Source organism: Rana temporaria, chromosome 1 (genome assembly GCF_905171775.1).
Source record: "Rana temporaria chromosome 1, aRanTem1.1, whole genome shotgun sequence".
Lineage (NCBI taxonomy): Eukaryota > Metazoa > Chordata > Amphibia > Anura > Ranidae > Rana > Rana temporaria.
In genome coordinates, this window is record NC_053489.1 from 666,968,521 (window position 1) to 666,987,780 (window position 19,260).

At 49.6% G+C, this 19,260-nt stretch overlaps 1 protein-coding gene across 1 annotated transcript in view; it reads left to right on the forward strand.

The window, feature by feature from the left end:
- LOC120924586 overlaps nucleotides 1-19,260 on the forward strand; it is a 45,788-nt gene that overhangs the window by 24,019 nt on the left and 2,509 nt on the right. The window contains exons 5-8 of the mRNA XM_040335572.1: nucleotides 2,230-2,328; nucleotides 5,147-5,245; nucleotides 6,908-7,024; nucleotides 14,459-14,542. Of these exons, the coding sequence (XP_040191506.1) occupies nucleotides 2,230-2,328; nucleotides 5,147-5,245; nucleotides 6,908-7,024; nucleotides 14,459-14,542 (399 nt within the window). The remainder of the gene's footprint in view (nucleotides 1-2,229; nucleotides 2,329-5,146; nucleotides 5,246-6,907; nucleotides 7,025-14,458; nucleotides 14,543-19,260) is intronic.

The window sequence follows — 19,260 nt, forward strand, 5'->3', positions numbered from 1 at the left end:
CTTTTTGCGATTTCGGGCCGCGATTTACATAGACATCTGTGCAGAAACCTGCACAGATGTCTCTTAAATCGTGTCCGAAATCGGGACTGCCGGCGGGAGTGAAATCGTGCCAGTTCAGCTGAACTCGCACGGCTTCACTCCCGCAGCCCAGTGTGAACCAGGGCTAAAGTGATAGAAGGAGAGCACAAAGTGACCTCATTAGTATTCTGCTGCTCACTGTCCAGTCACAGGCTGGGGCAGGAAGGTGACCTAGATGTTTTGCAATAAAAATCAGTTCACTATGCTGTGTGACAGAGCTGTGTATATCTCAGGACTGGATGGACGGAGATGCCATTCTTTTTCCGTATATAAAAAAAAAAAACCTGTTCTGTTGGAGGCAAGACATATTTATGCAAAGACTTCCCTCAATATAATATATACAAATCACAGAGGGACGGAGGCTCTAACCCCACATCCAGCTCACTCCACTCTACTCCACTCTACCCTACTGGTTCCCTGCAACAGTCCTTTTGCCAAACTGCATCCAGACCAAGAATACAAAAAAAAGCCATTGCTCAAAATGATCCTCTGACATAAACTTTATTAACCATGTAAGCCCCGGACCAATATGCAGCTAAATGCCCAGAGGTGTTTTTACAATTTGGCACTGCGCTGCTTTAACTGGTAATTGCGCGGTCATGCAATGTTGTACTGAAACAAAATTGGCGTCCTTTTTTCCCCACAAATAGAGCTTTCCTTTGGTGGTATTTGATCACCTCTGCGGTTTTTATCTTTTGCGCTATAAACAAAAATAGAGCGACAATTTTGAAAAAAAATCAATATTTTTTACTTTTTGCTATAATAAATATCCCCCAAAAATATATTAAAAAAATATATTTTTTCCTCAGTTTAGGCCGATACGTATTCTTCTACCTATTTTTGGTAAAAATAATCGCAATAAGCGTTTATCGGTTGGTTTGCGCAAAATTTATAGCGTTTACAAAATATTGGATAGTTTTATTGCATTTTTATTAATTTTTTTTTTTTACTACTAATGGCGGCGATCAGCGATTTTTTTTGTGACTGCGACATTATGGCGGACACTTCGCACAATGTTGACACATTTTTGGGACCATTGTCATTTTCACAGCAAAAAATACATTTAAAATGCATTCTTTATTGTGGAAATGACAGTTGCAGTTTGGGAGTTAACCACAGGGGGCGCTGAAGGGGTTATGTTTCACCTAGTGTGTGTTTACAACTGTAGGGGGGTGTGGCTGTAGGACTGACGTCATCTATTGTGTCTCCCTATAAAGGGGATGACACGATGGATGCGCCGCCACAGTGAAGCACGGGGAAGGTGTGTTTACACGTGGAGATGTGGGGTCTTATTGACCCTGCATCTCTCCATAAAGAGTACCTGTCACACATATTCCTATTACAAGGGATGTTTACATTCCTTGTAATAGGAATAAAAGTGATAATAAAAAAAATAAAATAAAAAATAAAAAAGTGTAAAAAAATAAATAAATATGTAAAAAAAAAAGAAAGAAATAAAACATTTTTTTTTAACGCCCCTGTCCCCGGTAGCTCGCGTGCAGAAGCGAACGCACACGCAAGTCCCGCCGACATATGTAAACACCGTTAAAACCACATATGTGAGGTATCGCCGCGTGCGTTAGAGTGCGAGCAACAATTCTAGCACTAGATCTCCTCTGTAAATCTAAACTGGTAACCTGTAAAAAAATTCAAAGCGTTGCCTATGGAGATTTTTAAGTACCGAAGTTTGGCGCCATTCCATGAGTGTGCGCAATTTTAAAGCGTGACATGTTAGGTATCTATTTACTCGGTGTAACATCATCTTTCATATTTTACAAAAAAATTGGGCTAACTTTACTGTTTTGTTATTTTTTTTAATTCATGAAACAATTTTTTTCCCAAAAAAAGGCGTTTGAAAAATTATTGCGCAAATGGCGTGCAAGATAAAACGTTTCAATGACCGTCGTTTTATTCCCTAGGGTGTCTGCTAAAAAAACATATATAATGTTTGGGGGTTCTGTGTAATTTTCTAGCAAAAAAATGTGATTTGTACATGTAGGAAAGAAGTGCCAGAATGGGCCTGGTATGGAGGTGTGTATAAAAGCCCGGTATTGAAGTAGTTAAAAAAAAAGTAGACAATTTACATTTTTATATTAATAGTATTTTATAAAATGGGTGTGTTAGAATGAATCTTTGTCTTTTACCTTTTAGGTAAACAGGACAGGACCTGGATAAAACCCGCTTGTATCTCCATTAAAGTATTTTCTCTGGTCTTCCAGATCATCAGCCTCATCTCACTGGCCTGTTGTGGTGAGTAGACCAAAAACACCATTTATTAGACCGCCGAATGTCTTCTGAATTCATGTCTTCATAGTTTGTTATTATTGATTGATTGGGTCCCCAGAGCCCTCCTTGTTACATCAGGGTCCCCAGAGAGCCCCCCACCCCCCACTTACATCAGGGTCTCCAGAGCTCCCCTTATTACATCAGGGTCCCTCAGAGAGCCCCCCACTTACATCAGGGTCTCCAGAGCTCCCCTTATTACATCAGGGTCCCCAGACGGCCTGCCTACTTACATTAGGGCCCCAGAGGCGATTAAGTTCGCATGTGTTGCGCTAAGTTTTCATTCATTCAGAGAACCAATCATTACATCAGGGTGCCCCCCCCTTACACCAGGGCCCCCAGAGAGCCTCCCTACTCACATCAGAGTCCCCAGAAAGCCCCCCCCCTTACACCAGGGTCCTCAGAGATCCCCCTCTTACATCGGGGTCCCCAGAGAACCCCTCCTTACACCAGGGTCCCCAGAGAACCCCTCCTTACATCCGGGTCCCCCGAGAGCCTCCCCTTACATTAGGGTCCCCAGAGAGCTTCCCCTTACTTCAGAGTCCCCAGAGAGCTTCCCCTTACTTCAGGGTCCCCAGAGAGCTTCCCCTTACTTCAGAGTCCCCAGAGAGCCTCCCCTTACTTCAGAGTCCCCAGAGAGCCTCCCCTTACTTCAGAGTCCCCAGAGAGCTTCCCCTTACTTCAGAGTCCCCAGAGAGCTTCCCCTTACTTCAGAGTCCCCAGAGAGCTTCCCCTTACTTCAGGGTCCCCAGAGAGCTTCCCCTTACTTCAGGGTCCCCAGAGAGCTTCCCCTTACTTCAGAGTCCCCAGAGAGCCTCCCCTTACTTCAGAGTCCCCAGAGAGCCTCCCCTTACTTCAGAGTCCCCAGAGAGCTTCCCCTTACTTCAGAGTCCCCAGAGAGCTTCCCCTTACTTCAGAGTCCCCAGAGAGCTTCCCCTTACTTCAGAGTCCCCAGAGAGCTTCCCCTTACTTCAGGATCCCCACAGCTGCTCCTCCTCTAGCATTAAATATAAGCCTCCTATGTGGACTGGCTTTGACTGGCTGTGGACATGGTACAGGAGATCATGGGCTGTGGACATGGTGCAGGACAAGTACTGTCAGTGAGTAAAGCGGTTATGTGGTGGCTTTTTTGGGAGCATCAGATTGGATGCTCCCAAAAAAGGAATCAAGGAATCAGCTAAGAGCAACCCACAGGCGAATAGAACTTCCCCTTTAGAGTGCCGTCGTACGTGTTGTACGTCACCGCGCTTTGTTCATCATTTTTCAAAAACGATGGTGTGTGGGCAACGTCGTTGGAAAAACGTCGTTTTTTGGACATGCTGAAAAATGTCATTTTTTTTTTCATGCTGAGAAACAACTGTGTGTATGCGGCATCAGGCTAAGAAACCATTACACATTTACCCATGCATGCAGCCTTTTTTCAAAATGCAATCTTATATAAAAATCTAAAATCTAATAGGTAGATTCAGGTAGGGGCGCGCAACTATAAGGCGGCGTAGCCTAGCGTGTTTACACTACGCCGCCTTAAGTAAGAGAGGCAAGTACTGTATTCTCAAAGTACTTGCCTCCTTACTTAGGGCGGCGTAGCGTAAATGCGACGGGCGCAAGCGCGCCTAATTCAAATTCGGCTGAGGGGGTGTGTTTTATGTTAATATGCTTTGACCCGACGTGATTGACGTTTTTTGTTCACTGCGCATGCGCCGGGCGCCTAGCGCGGCTATTTGTCTATTACCGCTCCGTCGCGATCGCTCCCCGGAGCTGAAGAACGGGGAGAGCCGTATGTAAACACGGCTTCCCCGTGCTTCACTATGGCGCTGCATCGATCGAGTGATCCCCTTTATAGGGGAGACTCGATCGATGACGTCATTCCTACAGCCACACCCCCCTACAGTTGTAAACACACACTAAGTGTACACTAAATCCTACAGCGCCCCCTGTGGTTAACTCCCAAACTGCAACTGTCATTTTCACAATAAAGAATGCAATTTAAATGCATTTTTTGCTGTGAAAATGACAATGGTCCCAAAAATGTGTCAAAATTGTCCGAAGTGTCTGCCATAATGTCGCAGTCACGAAAAAAATCGCTGATCGCCGCCATTAGTAGTAAAAAAAAAAAAAATAATAAAAATGCAATAAAACTATCCTCTATTTTGTAAACGCTATACATTTTGCGCAAACCAATCGATAAACGCTTATTGCAATTTTTTTTTACCAAAAATAGGTAGAAGAATACGTATCGGCTTAAACTGAAGAAAAATTTTTTTATATATTTTTGGGGGATATTTATTATAGCAAAAAGTAAAAAATATTGAATTTTTTTCAAAATTGTCGCTCTATCTTTGTTTATAGCGCAAAAAATAAAAACCGCAGAGGTGATCAAATACCACCAAAAGAAAGCTCTATTTGTGGGGAAAAAAGGACGCCAATTTTGTTTGGGAGCCACGTCGCACGACCGCGCAATTGTCTGTTAAAGCGACGCAGTCCCGAACTGTAAAAACCCCTTGGGTCTTTAGGCAGCATATTGGTCCGGGGCTTAAGTGGTTAAGCGTATCTCTGTTTGAGCATACGCTTAAATATAAGTCGGCGTAGATTCTGAGTTAGGTCGGCTTATCTACTGATAAGCCGGCCTAACTCTACCTGAATCTACCTATAAGACATTAGAGTGTAAGCTCCTCTGGTGTGGAGATTGATGTGCCCGCCGGTATAATATCCTCTGTATGGCTCTTGTCTGTTCCATAAGGTGGCCTCCAAGCACAAGGTAACTGTAATGTCTCTCTCTCTCCAGGTGATATATATAAAACAAACAGGTTCATAGCTGCTGCTGCTTCATTTACAGTAACGGAAGTCTTTCTTACTGGTGTCTGGATATATTTTGCATGGAAATGTAAGTTACCAATATCTATCTATCTACCTATCAAAAATTTTCACATTTTCTCATGTTACAACCAAAAACGTAAACGTATTTTATTGGGATTTTATGTGATAGACAAACACAAAGTGGCACATAATTGTGAAGTGGGAGGAAAATGATAAATGTTTTTTTTTTTTTTTTTACAAACATATGAAAAGTGTGGGGGGTACATTTGTATGGCGCCCCCCGGAGGCAATACTTTGTAGAACCTCCTTTCTCTGCAATTACAGCTGCAAGTCTCTTTGGGGATGTCTCTACCAGCTTTGCACATCTAGAGAGGGACATTTCTGCCCATTCTTCTCTGTAAAATATCTCAATTTCTGTCAGATTGGATGGAGAGTGTTTGTGAACAGCAAATTCTAACACATGAATGAGCTTTGATCTAAATCATTCCATTGTAGCTCTGGCTGTATGTTTAGGGTCGTTGTTCTGCTGGAAGGTGAACCTCCACCCAAGTCTCAAGTCTTCTGCAGACTTTAACAGGATTTCTTCTAAGATTGTCCTGTATTTGGCTCCATCCATCTTCCCATCAACTCTGACCAGCTTCCCTGTCCCTGCTGAAGAAAAGCATCCCCACCACATGATGCTGCCACCACCATGTTTCACGGTGGGGATGGTGTGTTTAGGGTGATGTGCAGTGTTAGTTTTCCTCCACACATAGTGTTTTGCTTGTAGGCCAAAAAGTTCAGATTTGGTCTCATCTGACCAGAGCACCTTCTTCTACATGTTTGCTGTGTCCCCCACATGGCTTCTCACAAACTGCAAACAGGACTTCTTATGTCTTTCTTTCACCAATGTCTTTCTTCTTGTCACTCTTCCATAAAGGACAGATTTGTGGAGAGACCACTAATAGTTGTCCTGTGGACAGATTCTCCCACCTAAGCTGTGGATCTCTGCAGCTCCTCCAGTTACCATGGACTTCTTGGCTGCTTCTCTGATGAATGCTGTCCTTGCCCGGCCCGGTCAGTTTAGGTGGACGGCCATGTCTTGGTAGGTTTGCAGTTGTGCCGTACTCTTTCCATTTTCTGATGATGGATTGAACAGAGGCTCTGTGAGATGTTCAAAGCTTGGGAGATTTTTTTTATAACCTAACCCTGCTTTATACTTCTCTACAACTTTATCCCTGACCTGTCTGGTGTGTTCCTTGGCCTTTGTGATGCTCTTTGTTCACCAAAGTTCTCTAACAAACCTCTGAGGGCTTCACAGAACAGCTGTATTTATACTGAGATTAAATGACACACAGGTGGACTCTATTTACTAATTCGGTGACTTCTGAAGGCAATTGGTTCCACTAGATTTTAGTTGGGGGTATCAGAGTAAAGGGGGCGCCATACAAATGTACCTCACACTCTTTTTACATATTTATTTGTAAAAAAAAAAAAACATTTATAATTTTCCTTCCACTTCACTACATTTTTGGTTGTAACATGACAAAATATGGAAAATTTCAAGTGGTACTTTTTCAAGGCACTGTAGCTACAGTATCTATCTATCTATCTATCTATCTATCTATCTATCTATCTATCTATCTATCTATCTATCTATCTATCTATCTATCTATCTATCTATCTATCTATCTATCTATCTATCTACAGTATCTATCTATATAGGCTTAGTACAAATGTTATTTTCCAGGTGATGGAGGAAATATGAATCTTGTGAAGAAATATCTGGCCCGATGCCGCTGTGTTATGGAGTGTGCGCAGTCACTGGCATTTCCATTTTGCATATGCTTCTTGTATTTCTCTCTGTGTAAGTAGAACTTTCCACAAGGGATATGGGACAGGGATGTATCTTGGCCTAGGCCTAGGGTGGCACTTTGCGGGGGGCGGCACCCACGGCTCCCACGTCCGCCTTCCGGCTCCCTCATAAATTTAGGGGGAGGGTACAGACATAAACAGAGGTGCGGGGAGGGGACAGAGGTGCGGGGAGGGGGTACAGAGGTGCGGGGAGGGGACAGAGGTGCGGGGAGGGGACAGAAGGGCGGGGAGGGGGTACAGAGGTGCGGGGAGGGGACAGAGGTGCGGGGAGGGGACAGAGGTGCGGGGAGGGGACAGAGGTATGGGGAGGGGACAGAGGTATGGGGAGGGGACAGAGGTGCGGGGAGGGGACAGAGGTGCGGGGAGGGGACAGAGGTGCGGGGAGGGGACAGAGGTATGGGGAGGGGACAGAGGTATGGGGAGGGGACAGAGGTATGGGGAGGGGACAGAGGTATGGGGAGGGGACAGAGCTGCGGGAGGGGACAGAGGTGCGGGGAAGGGACAGAGGTGCGGGGAGGGGGTACAGAGGTGCGGGGAGGGGACAGAGGTGCGGGGAGGGGACAGAGGTGCGGGGAGGGGACAGAGGTGCGGGGAGGGGACAGAGGTGCGGGGAGGGGACAGAGGTGCGGGGAGGGGACAGAGGTATGGGGAGGGGACAGAGGTATGGGGAGGGGACAGAGGTGCGGGGAGGGGACAGAGGTGCGGGGAGGGGGTACAGAGGTGCGGGGAGGGGACAGAGGTGCGGGGAGGGGACAGAGGTGCGGGGAGGGGGTACAGAGGTGCGGGGAGGGGGTACAGAGGTGCGGGGAGGGGACAGAGGTGCGGGGAGGGGACAGAGGTGCGGGGAGGGGGGACAGAGGTGCGGGGAGGGGACAGAGGTGCGGGGAGGGGACAGAGGTGCGGGGAGGGGGGACAGAGGTGCGGGGAGGGGACAGAGGTGCGGGGAGGGGACAGAGGTGCGGGGAGGGGGTACAGAGGTGCGGGGAGGGGACAGAGGTGCGGGGAGGGGACAGAGGTGCGGGGAGGGGACAGAGGTATGGGGAGGGGACAGAGGTGCGGGAGGGGACAGAGGTGCGGGGAGGGGACAGAGGTGCGGGGAGGGGGTACAGAGGTGCGGGGAGGGGACAGAGGTGCGGGGACGGAGGGGACAGAGGTGCGGGGAGGGGACAGAGGTGCGGGGAGGGGACAGAGGTGCGGGGAGGGGACAGAGGTGCGGGGAGGGGGTACAGAGGTGCGGGGAGGGGACAGAGGTGCGGGGATGGGACAGAGGTGCGGGGAGGGGGGACAGAGGTGCGGGGAGGGGACAGAGGTGCGGGGAGGGGACAGAGGTGCGGGGAGGGGGGACAGAGGTGCGGGGAGGGGACAGAGGTGCGGGGAGGGGACAGAGGTGCGAGGAGGGGACAGAGGTGCGGGGAGGGGACAGAGGTGCGGGGAGGGGACAGAGGTGCGGGGAGGGGGTACAGAGGTGCGGGGAGGGGACAGAGGTGCGGGGATGGGACAGAGGTGTGGGGAGGGGGGACAGAGGTGCGGGGAGGGGACAGAGGTGCGGGGAGGGGACAGAGGTGCGGGGAGGGGGGACAGAGGTGCGGGGAGGGGACAGAGGTGCGGGGAGGGGACAGAGGTGCGGGGAGGGGGGACAGAGGTGCGGGGAGGGGACAGAGGTGCGGGGAGGGGGTACAGAGGTGCGGGGAGGGGACAGAGGTGCGGGGAGGGGGTACAGAGGTGCGGGGAGGGGACAGAGGTGCGGGGAGGGGACAGAGGTGCGAGGAGGGGACAGAGGTGCGGGGAGGGGACAGAGGTGCGGGGAGGGGACAGAGGTGCGGGGAGGGGACAGAGGTGCGGGGAGGGGGTACAGAGGTGCGGGGAGGGGACAGAGGTGCGGGGATGGGACAGAGGTGCGGGGAGGGGGGACAGAGGTGCGGGGAGGGGACAGAGGTGCGGGGAGGGGACAGAGGTGCGGGGAGGGGGGACAGAGGTGCGGGGAGGGGACAGAAGTGCGAGGAGGGGACAGAGGTGCGGGGAGGGGACAGAGGTGCGGGGAGGGGACAGAGGTGCGGGGAGGGGACAGAGGTGCGGGGAGGGGGTACAGAGGTGCGGGGAGGGGACAGAGGTGCGGGGAGGGGACAGAGGTGTGGGGAGGGGGGACAGAGGTGCGGGGAGGGGACAGAGGTGCGGGGAGGGGACAGAGGTGCGGGGAGGGGGGACAGAGGTGCGGGGAGGGGACAGAGGTGCGGGGAGGGGACAGAGGTGCGGGGAGGGGGGACAGAGGTGCGGGGAGGGGACAGAAGTGTGGGGAGGGGACAGAGGTGCGGGGAGGGGACAGAGGTGCGGGGAGGGGGTACAGAGGTGCGGGGAGGGGACAGAGGTGCGGGGAGGGGACAGAGGTGCGAGGAGGGGACAGAGGTGCAAAGTCAGGCCTAGGGCAGCACAAAACCTAAATACACCTCTGATATGGGAGCAATTACAGCTGACGGGTGAAATGCAATTAAAGGCTTACTCCGCCCAGAACCTTTTTTATAGTACAATGGAAACTCGGATTGCGAGTAACGTGGTTAACGAGTGTTTCGCAATACAAGCACTGTATTTTTAAGTGTTGTTTCGCAAAACGAGCAGAATTCAAGCCACAGCGTTTGGCCTAAGGTGGGGGGCGCAAGAGGCGGGCGGAGCCGTTCGGAAATGCTTGGGAAACCTCAGAAATATCCGTTCCCGAGCCTTTCCAAGGTTTGGGTTCAGACGAGCTGTCCTTGGGCCTTTCCGAGTGTTTCCGAGGCTCTCCTTCGCCCCCCCAATTTGGAACAAAAATAATTGCACATGTCTAAGTGACACCAATACAGTGGTCAGTGCTAAAAAATATGCACTGTTACTGTACTAATGACACTGTCAGAGAAGAGGTTAACATCAGGGGCGAGCAAAGGGTTAACTGTTTCCTTAGGTGGTGCTTTCTAACTGTGTGGGGGATGGATTAACTGGATGAACACAGAGATCCGTGTTTCTGCTTAGCAGGAACACAAGATCAGTGGCCTAGATTCAAGAAGCAATTGCGTCTGCGTAACCATAGTTACACAGCGCAATTGCTTACTTGCGCAGGCGTTACGAATGCTCCTGATTCAGGAACCTCGTTACACCAACGGCAGCCTAAGATATGACTGGCATAAGGCTCTTATGCCCGCATATCTTAGGCTGCATTCTTACGTTGGCCGCTAGGGGGCGTTCCTGTTCTGGTCAGCGTATAGTATGCAAATTGCATACTAACGCCGATTCACAACCCTACGCGAGCCCTGAGTATGCAGTTTACGTCGTTTGCGTACGTCGGGTTTCGCGTAAGGCTGCTCCTGCTAAAAGCAGGTGCAGCCAATGCTACGTATACCCGTCGTTCCCGCGTCGCAACATTTGAAATTTACGTCGTTTGCGTAAGTGAATCGTGAATGGCGCTGGATGCCATTCATGTTCACTTTGAAGCAAATGACGTCCTTGCGACGTCATTTGCCGCAATGCACGTCGGGAAAGTTTCCGGACGGAGCATGCGCTCTACGCTCGGCGCGGGAGCGCGCCTAATTTAAATAATTCCTGCCCCCTACGGGATCATTTACATTAGGCGCCCTTACGCAGGGCAAGTTTACACAGCGCACACGCAATTTACTGCTCCGTGAATCGCGGGTAGCGCAGTAAATTTGCGGGGGCGCAGGGCAAAAACGCTGCCCTGCGCCTCCGTAAATAAGGGGCAAATCTACCTGAATCCGGGCCACTGTGTTCTTCCTTTTCAAACAGGGATCTGCCTTGTTTATATAGGCAGACCTGCGTTCTGCCTCTCTGGGAAGCGATCCTGGGTGGCCGGCAGATATCGCGTCCATCGGACCCGCTGATTGGCACCCCCGCTGTCTATTACACAAAATGACATACAGGTACATAGTTTCGCACAGCTGAGCTGCTGCAGTATATATTCTGTGGCTGGTCGGCAAGTGATTAACCACTTAAAGGGGTGTTCCCGCCTTTTTTGATGTTTATTAAAAGTCAGCAGCTACAAAAAGTGTAGCTGCTGGCTTTTAATTAACAGACAATTACCTGCTCCATGGTCCAGCGACGTTCCTCCCGGAGCTCTGCTCCTCTCCCCCGCCTCCATCCTAACTGTGGGCACCCGGCCGTGACAGCTTTCGGCTTCATGGCCAGGCATTCACTGCGCATGCGCGTGCAGTTCTGCACTACCTGATTGGACAGGCGATCTCCTGGAACCTGTCACGTTTCCCAGGCGATCGCCTACAGGGAGGGGCCGCTAAAAGGCGATATGACGTAACGCCTAGGCAGTCCCTGGGCGGAATGAGGAAGTGGGACAGGAAGTCCCACTCCTCCTGAAGCCCCCACTCCCCCCCCCCCCCCTCAAAAAAATGACATGCCAAATGTGGCATGTAAGGGGGCGAGGAGTGGATTAAGCACAAGTTCCATTTTTTGGTAGAACTCCGCTTTAACCCCCGGACCATTATGCAGGTAAAGGACCTGGGCCCTTTTTGCGATTCGGCACTGCGTCGTTTTAACTGACAATTGCGCGGTCTAGCGACGTGGCTCCAAAACAAAATTGGCGTCCTTTTTTTACCACAAATAGAGCTTTATTTTGGTGGTATTTGATCACCTGTGCGGTTTTTATTTTTTGCGTTATAAACAAAAATAGAGCGACAATTTTGAAAAAAATGCAACATTTTTAACTTTTTGCTATAATAACTATCCCCAAAAAATATATAAAAAAAAATTTTTTTCCTCGGTTTAGGCCGATACGTATTCTTCTACCTATTTTTGGTAAAAAAAATTGCAATAAGCGTTTATTGCTTGGTTTGCGTAAAAGTTATAGCGTTTACAAAATAGGGGACAGTTTTATGGCATTTTTATTAATATTTATTTTTTTTACAAGTAATGGCGGCGATCATCGATTTTTTTCGCGACTGCGACATTACGGCGGACACATCGGACACGTTTGACACATTTTTGGGACCATTGTCATTTTTACAACGAAAAGTGCTATAAAAATGCACTGCTTACTGTGAAAATGACGATGGCAGTGAAGGGGTTTACCACTAGGTAGGGGCTGTAGGGGTTAAGTGTGTCCTATTGTGTGTTTCTTACTGTAGGGGGGCGTGGCTGGACATGTGATGTCACTGATCGTTGTACCCTATGACAGGGAACAGACGATCAATGACAAACCACAGAGAAGAACAGCTCCTGTGATCCAAACGCTGGACACCAGCGGCGATCGGGTCTGCGGGTCCCGCGGGCGCGGTCACGGAGCTCAGGACTAGGTCGCGAGCGCACCGCCGGCAGCACGTGCGCGACCCACGGCTGGGCTCTTAAAGGCGACGTACCTATGCCCAGCCGTGCCCTTCTGACGACGTATATCGGCGTGAGGGGGTCTTCAAGTGATTAAGTAGGAATATTTTCCGGCACACCATGGAACGACGTAAATAGCGTCCAAACGGATGTTTTATTGCATAATCACAACACAAAGAGAGTGCAACATTTCGGAGCCACGCAGGGCCCCTTCGTCAGGCATGAGCCTTTTTCTGACATTTATGGGTAGATTCACGTAGGGGCTCCTAAAATTAGGACGGCCTAGCCTACTCTTTTTAGGCTACACCGCCGAAAATTATTTAGGTTAGAAGTGATTCTCAAACCACTTACCTTCAAATTTTCGGCGGCGTAGCCTAAAATGAGCGGGCGTAAGCGCGCCTAATTCAAATGACTGGGAGGAGGGCGTGTATTATTGAAATAAGGCTTGACCTCACGTTTTTTGACGTTTTTTACACTGCGCATGCGCCGGGCGACTACATTTTCCAGCTAAGTAGGCCGTACGGGATGATTTCGACGCGTACGTAAACAACGTAAATCCCGACGACTTGCGCAAACGACGTAAAAAATTCGAACCTCGCAGCGGGAACGGCGGCCATACTTAACATTGTTATTCCACCTCATAGGTGGAATAACTTTAGGCGGCCTATCGCGTACGGAAACGACGTAACTCGACGGTGTAGGCCCGGCGTACGCTCGTAAATCATCGGGAATCGGCGGATCCCCTCATTTACATAATCTAGGCCGGCCGCAATGGCAGCGCCATCTAGCGGCCAAAAGAAACATTGCAACCTAACATAGAATGGCGCAAGCCAGCCTATCTTAGGTATGTTTAAGTTTATCTCTGTTTGAGCATACGCTTAAACATAGGTCGGCGTAGATTCAGAGTTAGGTCGGCTTATCTGTAGATAAGCCGGCCTAACTCTTTGTGAATCTACCTATTAGTGTTAAAGGGCCAGATTCACGTAGCGCAGCGGATCTATAGATCCGCTCGATCTACGTGAATTAAGATCCGCTCCCGCAAGTTTGAGAGGCAAGTGGCTAATTCACAAACAACTTACCTCCAAACTTGCGACGGCGGATCCTAAATCCCCCAGCGGAATTCAAATTCCGCGGCTAGGGGAGTGTCATATTTAAATCAGGCGCGTTCCCGCGCCGATTTAAATGCGCATGCGTCGTCCGGGGAATTTCCCGGCGTGCATTGCTCCCACTGACGTCACTAGGACGTCAGTGGTTGCAGCGGGACTTGCGACGCGCGTGTTCGTGAATCGGCGTACGCAAACGACGTAGGAAAATTCAAATTCGACGCGGGAACGCCGGCTATACTTAACATTGGCTGCGCTTGATAAAAGAAGGGGTAAGTATACGACGGAAAACCACTACGGAAACGACGTAAGAACACTGCGACGGGTCCGCGTACGTTCGCGAATTTGCGTATCTCGCTGATTTACATATTATTTGTCGTAAATCAGCGGGAACGCCCCCGGCGCCATTTTTAAATTGAAAAAAAGATCCGACAGTGTAACACAGTCAGATCTAGCCCTATCTATGCGTATCTGATTCTATGAATCAGGTGCATAGATAGGACCAGTGTAAGTCAGAGATACGATGGTGTATCTGTAGATATCTGTAGATACACCGTCGTATCTCCTTTGTGAATCTGGCCCAAAATCCGTAATTTTTTTTTTTTTTGCTAGTAAATTACTTAGAACCCCCACACATATATATATATTAGCAGAGACCCTTGAGAATAAAATGGCGGTCGTTGCGATATTTTATGTCTCATCGTATTTGTGCAGCAGCTTTTCAAATGCATTTTTTTTGGGAGAAAATGCACTTCCATCAATAAAAAAAAACAGTAAAGCTAGCTGAAATTATTTGGTATAATGTAAAAGATGATGTTACGCCGAGAATCGTGATCTTTATTCTAAGCAAGAAAAAATAATTGCGCTTCTCATTTTGTCCAAAATCGTGCAGCTCTAGCTGGTAGGCCGATTTTTCCTGCCAGGCACAATTTTGGCCGGTTCAGCAGGAATAAAGATACTAAAAGATCATCATCCATGATTCCTTAATAGTCATGATATCTGTTTTCCAGACGCGGCAAATGTCACTCTTTGGGCTCTGATCGCCTTCCCTCTGGTGCTCGTGATTTTGAAAATCGGGATCTTCATTCTATGCTGTAAGTATTATATTTGTTTTAGGAACACTGTTTTGGCACAATTAATTACGATATTTCTTTGTTTTATTACCGTATTTTCCGGCGTATAAGACGACTTTTTAACCCCTGAAATTTTTCTTAAAAGTTGGGGGTCGTCTTTTACGCCAGTTCCGCCTATCACGGATGCCTTCTCGTCCTCGGACGAGAGGGCATCCGTGATAGGCGGAACACTGAACACAGTGGCCCAGATTCAAAAAGCAATTGCGTCTGCGTAACCATAGTTACGCAGCGCAATTGCTTACTTGCGCCGGCGTTTCGAATGCTCCTGATTCAGGAACCTCGTTACGCCGACTGCAGCCTAAGATATGACTAGCATAAGGCTCTTATGCCCGCATATCTTAGGCGGCATTCTTACGATGGCCGCTAGGGGGCGTTCCCGTAGTGGTCAGCGTATAGTATGCAAATTGCATACTAACGCGGATTCACAACCCTACGCGAGCCCTGCGTACGCAGTTTACGTCGTTTGCGTACGTCGGTTTTCGCGTAAGGCTGCTCCTGCTATTAGCAGGGGCAGCCAATGCTAAAGTATACCCGTCGTTCCCGCGTCACGAAGTTTACATTTTACGTCGTTTGCGTAAGTGAATCGTGCATGGCGCTGGACGCCATTCACGTTCACTTTGAAGCAAATGACGTCCTTGCGACGTCATTTACCGCAATGCACGTCGGGAAAGTTTCCCGAGGGAGCATGCGCACTACGCTCGGCGCGGGAACGCGCCTAATTTAAATGATCCACGCCCCCTACGGGATCATTTAAATTACACGCCCTTACGCCGGGCATTTTTGAAGAGCGCCCACGCAAATTACGTGGCTACTGCTTCGTGAATGAAGCGTAGCGCAAATAATTTGCGGGGGCGCAGGGCAAAAACGGGACGCTGCGCCTCCGTAAGGAGTGCGCAGCGGTACCTGATCTGCCCCAGTGTCTCCTGGGAAGCTGTGTGTTCTGCCTATCACACAACAGCAGAAGGAGGAGGCGCGGCTTTTGAAAAATGGACGGCCACGGTCTGAGATTCAGCATGTCAGGGTACAGGGATAAGGTAAGGGATCGAGACATGCAGTGACACAGTGAGGCATGTATCAATGGCACAGTGAGGTATGTACCAATGGCACAGTGAGGCATGTATCAATGGCACAGTGAGGCATGTATCAATGGCACAGTGAGGCATGTATCGGTGGCACAGTGAGGCATGTATCGGTGGCACAGTGAGGCATGTATCGGTGGCACAGTGAGGCATGTATCGGTGGCACAGTGAGGCATGTAACGGTGGCACAGTGAGGCATGTATCGGTGGCACAGTGAGGCATGTAATGGCACAGTGAGGTGAGGCGAGGCATGACTAGTAGGAAGGGGGTCGTCTTATATGGTGAGTACCGTATTTATCGGCATATATCGCGCACTTTTTTGCCTTGAAAATCAGGGCAAAATCGTGGGTGCGCGGTATACGCCGATACCCGCTTTCCCGCGCCGAGTTTTGAATACTGCGCCGACATATACCGAGCGCAGTACACTCGGGTATAGTCGGGCAGTCTCGTCTCCTTTCGCGCTCACGTCCTGGACGTACAGGACGTCAGCGCGAGTAGCCGAGCATTGCCGACAATACACGAGTGTACTGCGCTCTGTATATGTCGGCGCAGTATTCAAACTCGGCGCGGGAAACGAGCGGGGAGGACGCGAGGATGCCGCAGAAGGACACCCGAAGCCGCAGAAGGACGCCGGACCCGCCAAAGAGGACACCCGAAGCCGCAGAAGGACGCCGGACCCGCCGAAGAGGACACCCGAAGCCGCAGACGAACGCCGGACCCGACGAGGCCGCCGATGGACTCCGCGCAAGACGCCAAAACTGTAAGTACAAAAACCACAAAAAAACTTTTTTTCCACAGGATTCGGGTCAACTTTGGGGGTGCGCGGTATACGCGGGAGCGCGTTATACCGCGATAAATATGGTATATCCCAAAACCAACATTTTACCTGGAAAATTAGGGGGTCGTCTTATACGCCCAGTCGTCTTATATGCCGGCAAATACGGTAGATAAGTGGAGATTCTGTAATTTACTCTTACCTTCCCTTACCCTTGTCTATTCACAAATTGTCTTGTATTCTATTTACAAAATACAAGGGGGCAGATCCACAGAGATCTGCACCCGCGCAGCGTATCAGAGATACGCTACGCCGCCGTAACTTACTTGTCCTTAGTTCGAAACCAGAAAGAATTTGCGCCGTAAGTTACGGCGGCGTAGTGTATCTCTTGTGGCGTAACGGCGCCTAATTCAAATCGGCGAGTAGGGGGGCGTCTTTCATTTAAATGAAGCGCGTCCCCGCGCCGAACAAACTGCGCATGCGCCGTCCCTAAATTTCCCGCCGTGCATTGCGCTAAATGACGTTGCAAGGACGTCATTGGTTTTGATCTGGACGTAAATTACGTCCATCCCGATTCACGAATGACTTACGCAAAAAAAAAAAAATTCAAATGAAACGCGGGAACGACGGCCATACTTAACATAGCAGGTCTAACTATACGCCGCAAAACAGCAGCTCTAACTATACGCCGGAAAAAGCCGACTAGAGACGACGTAAGAGAATGCGACGGCCGTGCGTACGTTCGTGGATCGTCGGAAATAGCTAATTTGCATACTCGACGCGGAAAACGACGAACTCCACCCAGCGGACGCCGAAGTATTGCATCTACGATCCAAAGGCGTATGAAGTACACCTGTTGGATCTAACCCAGAAGCCGTCGTATCTTGGTTTGAGGATTCAAACTAAAGATACGACGCAGGAAATTTGAAAGTACGCCGGCGTTTCAGTAGATATGCCGGCGTACTCTCTTTGTGGATCTGCCCCCTGATGTTCTGTGAATAGACAAGCGACGATCCTATAGTTTATCCTCCATTTCATCTTTCCTTGTCTATTCACAAATCATCTTGAATTCCGTTTACAAGCTACTAGGCGTTCTCAGAATAGACAAGGGGAGGTCCTGTCATTTATCTTCCCTTCCCTCTACCCTTGTCCATTTACAGAAAACGTTGGCCCAGATTCAGGTAGAATTGCGCTATATTTGCGCGGGCACAGGGCAACGATTTTGCCCTGCGCCCACGCAAATATTTTGCGCTGCCCTCGATTCACGGAGCAGTAGCTCCGTAAATTGCGAGGGCGCGCCGGCAAAATTGCCCGGCGTAAGCGCGCGCAATGTAAATGATCCCGCCGGGGGCGGGAATCATTTAAATTAGGCGCGCTCCCGCGCCGAGCGTACAGCGCATGCTCCGTCGGGATACTTTCCCGACGTGCATTGCGGCAAATGACGTCGCAAGGACGTCATTTGCTTCAAAGTGAACGTGAATGGCGTCCAGCACCATTCACGAATCACTTACGCAAACGCCGTGAAATTCAAATTTCACGGCGCAGGAGCTGCGGCTATACTTTAGCATTGGCTGCCCCTGCTATTAGAAAGGGCAGCCTTGCGCTGAAGTTGCCGTACGGAAACTCTGTACCTGGCTTGCGCGGGGCCCGCGCAAGTTTGTGAATCAGTTGGTAGTATGCAATTTGCATACTATACACAGATCACAATGGGAGCGCCCCCTAGCGGCACACGCAAGAATGCAGCCTAAAATCTGCGAGGCATAAGAGCCTTATGCCGCGCAGATTTTAGGCTGCAGTCGGTGCAACGAGGTTCCTGAATCAGGAGCACTCGTTACACCGGAGCAAGTAAGCAATTGCGCCGTGTAACATATGGTTACACGGGCGCAATTGCTTCTTGAATCTGGGCCGTTGTATTTTGTGAAAGATTACAAGGTGTTCTGTGAATGGACAAGGGTAGATCTTGTTGTTTACCCTCCCTTTCCTCGTTATTGGAATTCAAAAGAATAAAAAAAGTATGGGACTTTGAGTGAGGGAGGCTGAAACACAATTTGGGAGTAAATATTTATTGGCATAAGTGTCAATGGGCCGGATTCAGATACAATGGCGTATCTGTCCGGCCCGCGTAACGTATCTCCGATACGTGACGCCGCTCTAACTTTGGGCGCGAGTTCTTTATTCAGAAAGAACTTGCGCCCTTAGTTACGGCGGCGTAACGTATGTGTTGCGGCGTAAGGCCGCGTAATTCAAATGGGGATGTAGGGGGCGTGTTTTATTACAATGTGTGTTGACCCCGCGTTTTTTTACGTTTTGTTTGAACGGCACATGCGCGGTCCGTAAAATATCCCAGTGTGCATTGCTCTAAATGACGTCGCAAGGATTACGTCCAGCCGTATTCGCGAACGACTCGCGCAAACGACGTATAATTTCAAAACTCGGTGCGGGAACGACGGCCATACTTAACATTAGCTACCCCTCATATAGCAGGGGTAACTATACGCCGGAAAATGCCGAACGCAAACGACGTAAAAAAAAAAGCGCCGGGCGGTCGTTTGTTTCTGAATCGGCGTAAATCCTCATTTGCATATTCCTCGCGTAAAAATACGGAATCGCCACCTAGCGGCCAGCCTGGAATTGCAGCCTAAGAACCGACGGTGTAAGTCACTTACACCTGTCGGATCTTAGGGATATCTATGCGTAACTGATTCTCTGAATCAGTCGCATAGATACGACCGGCGGAACTCAGAGATACGACGGCGTATCAGGAGATACGCCGTCGTATCTCTTTCTGAATCCGGCCCAAGATGCGCAGCATTGTTCATGAAAAG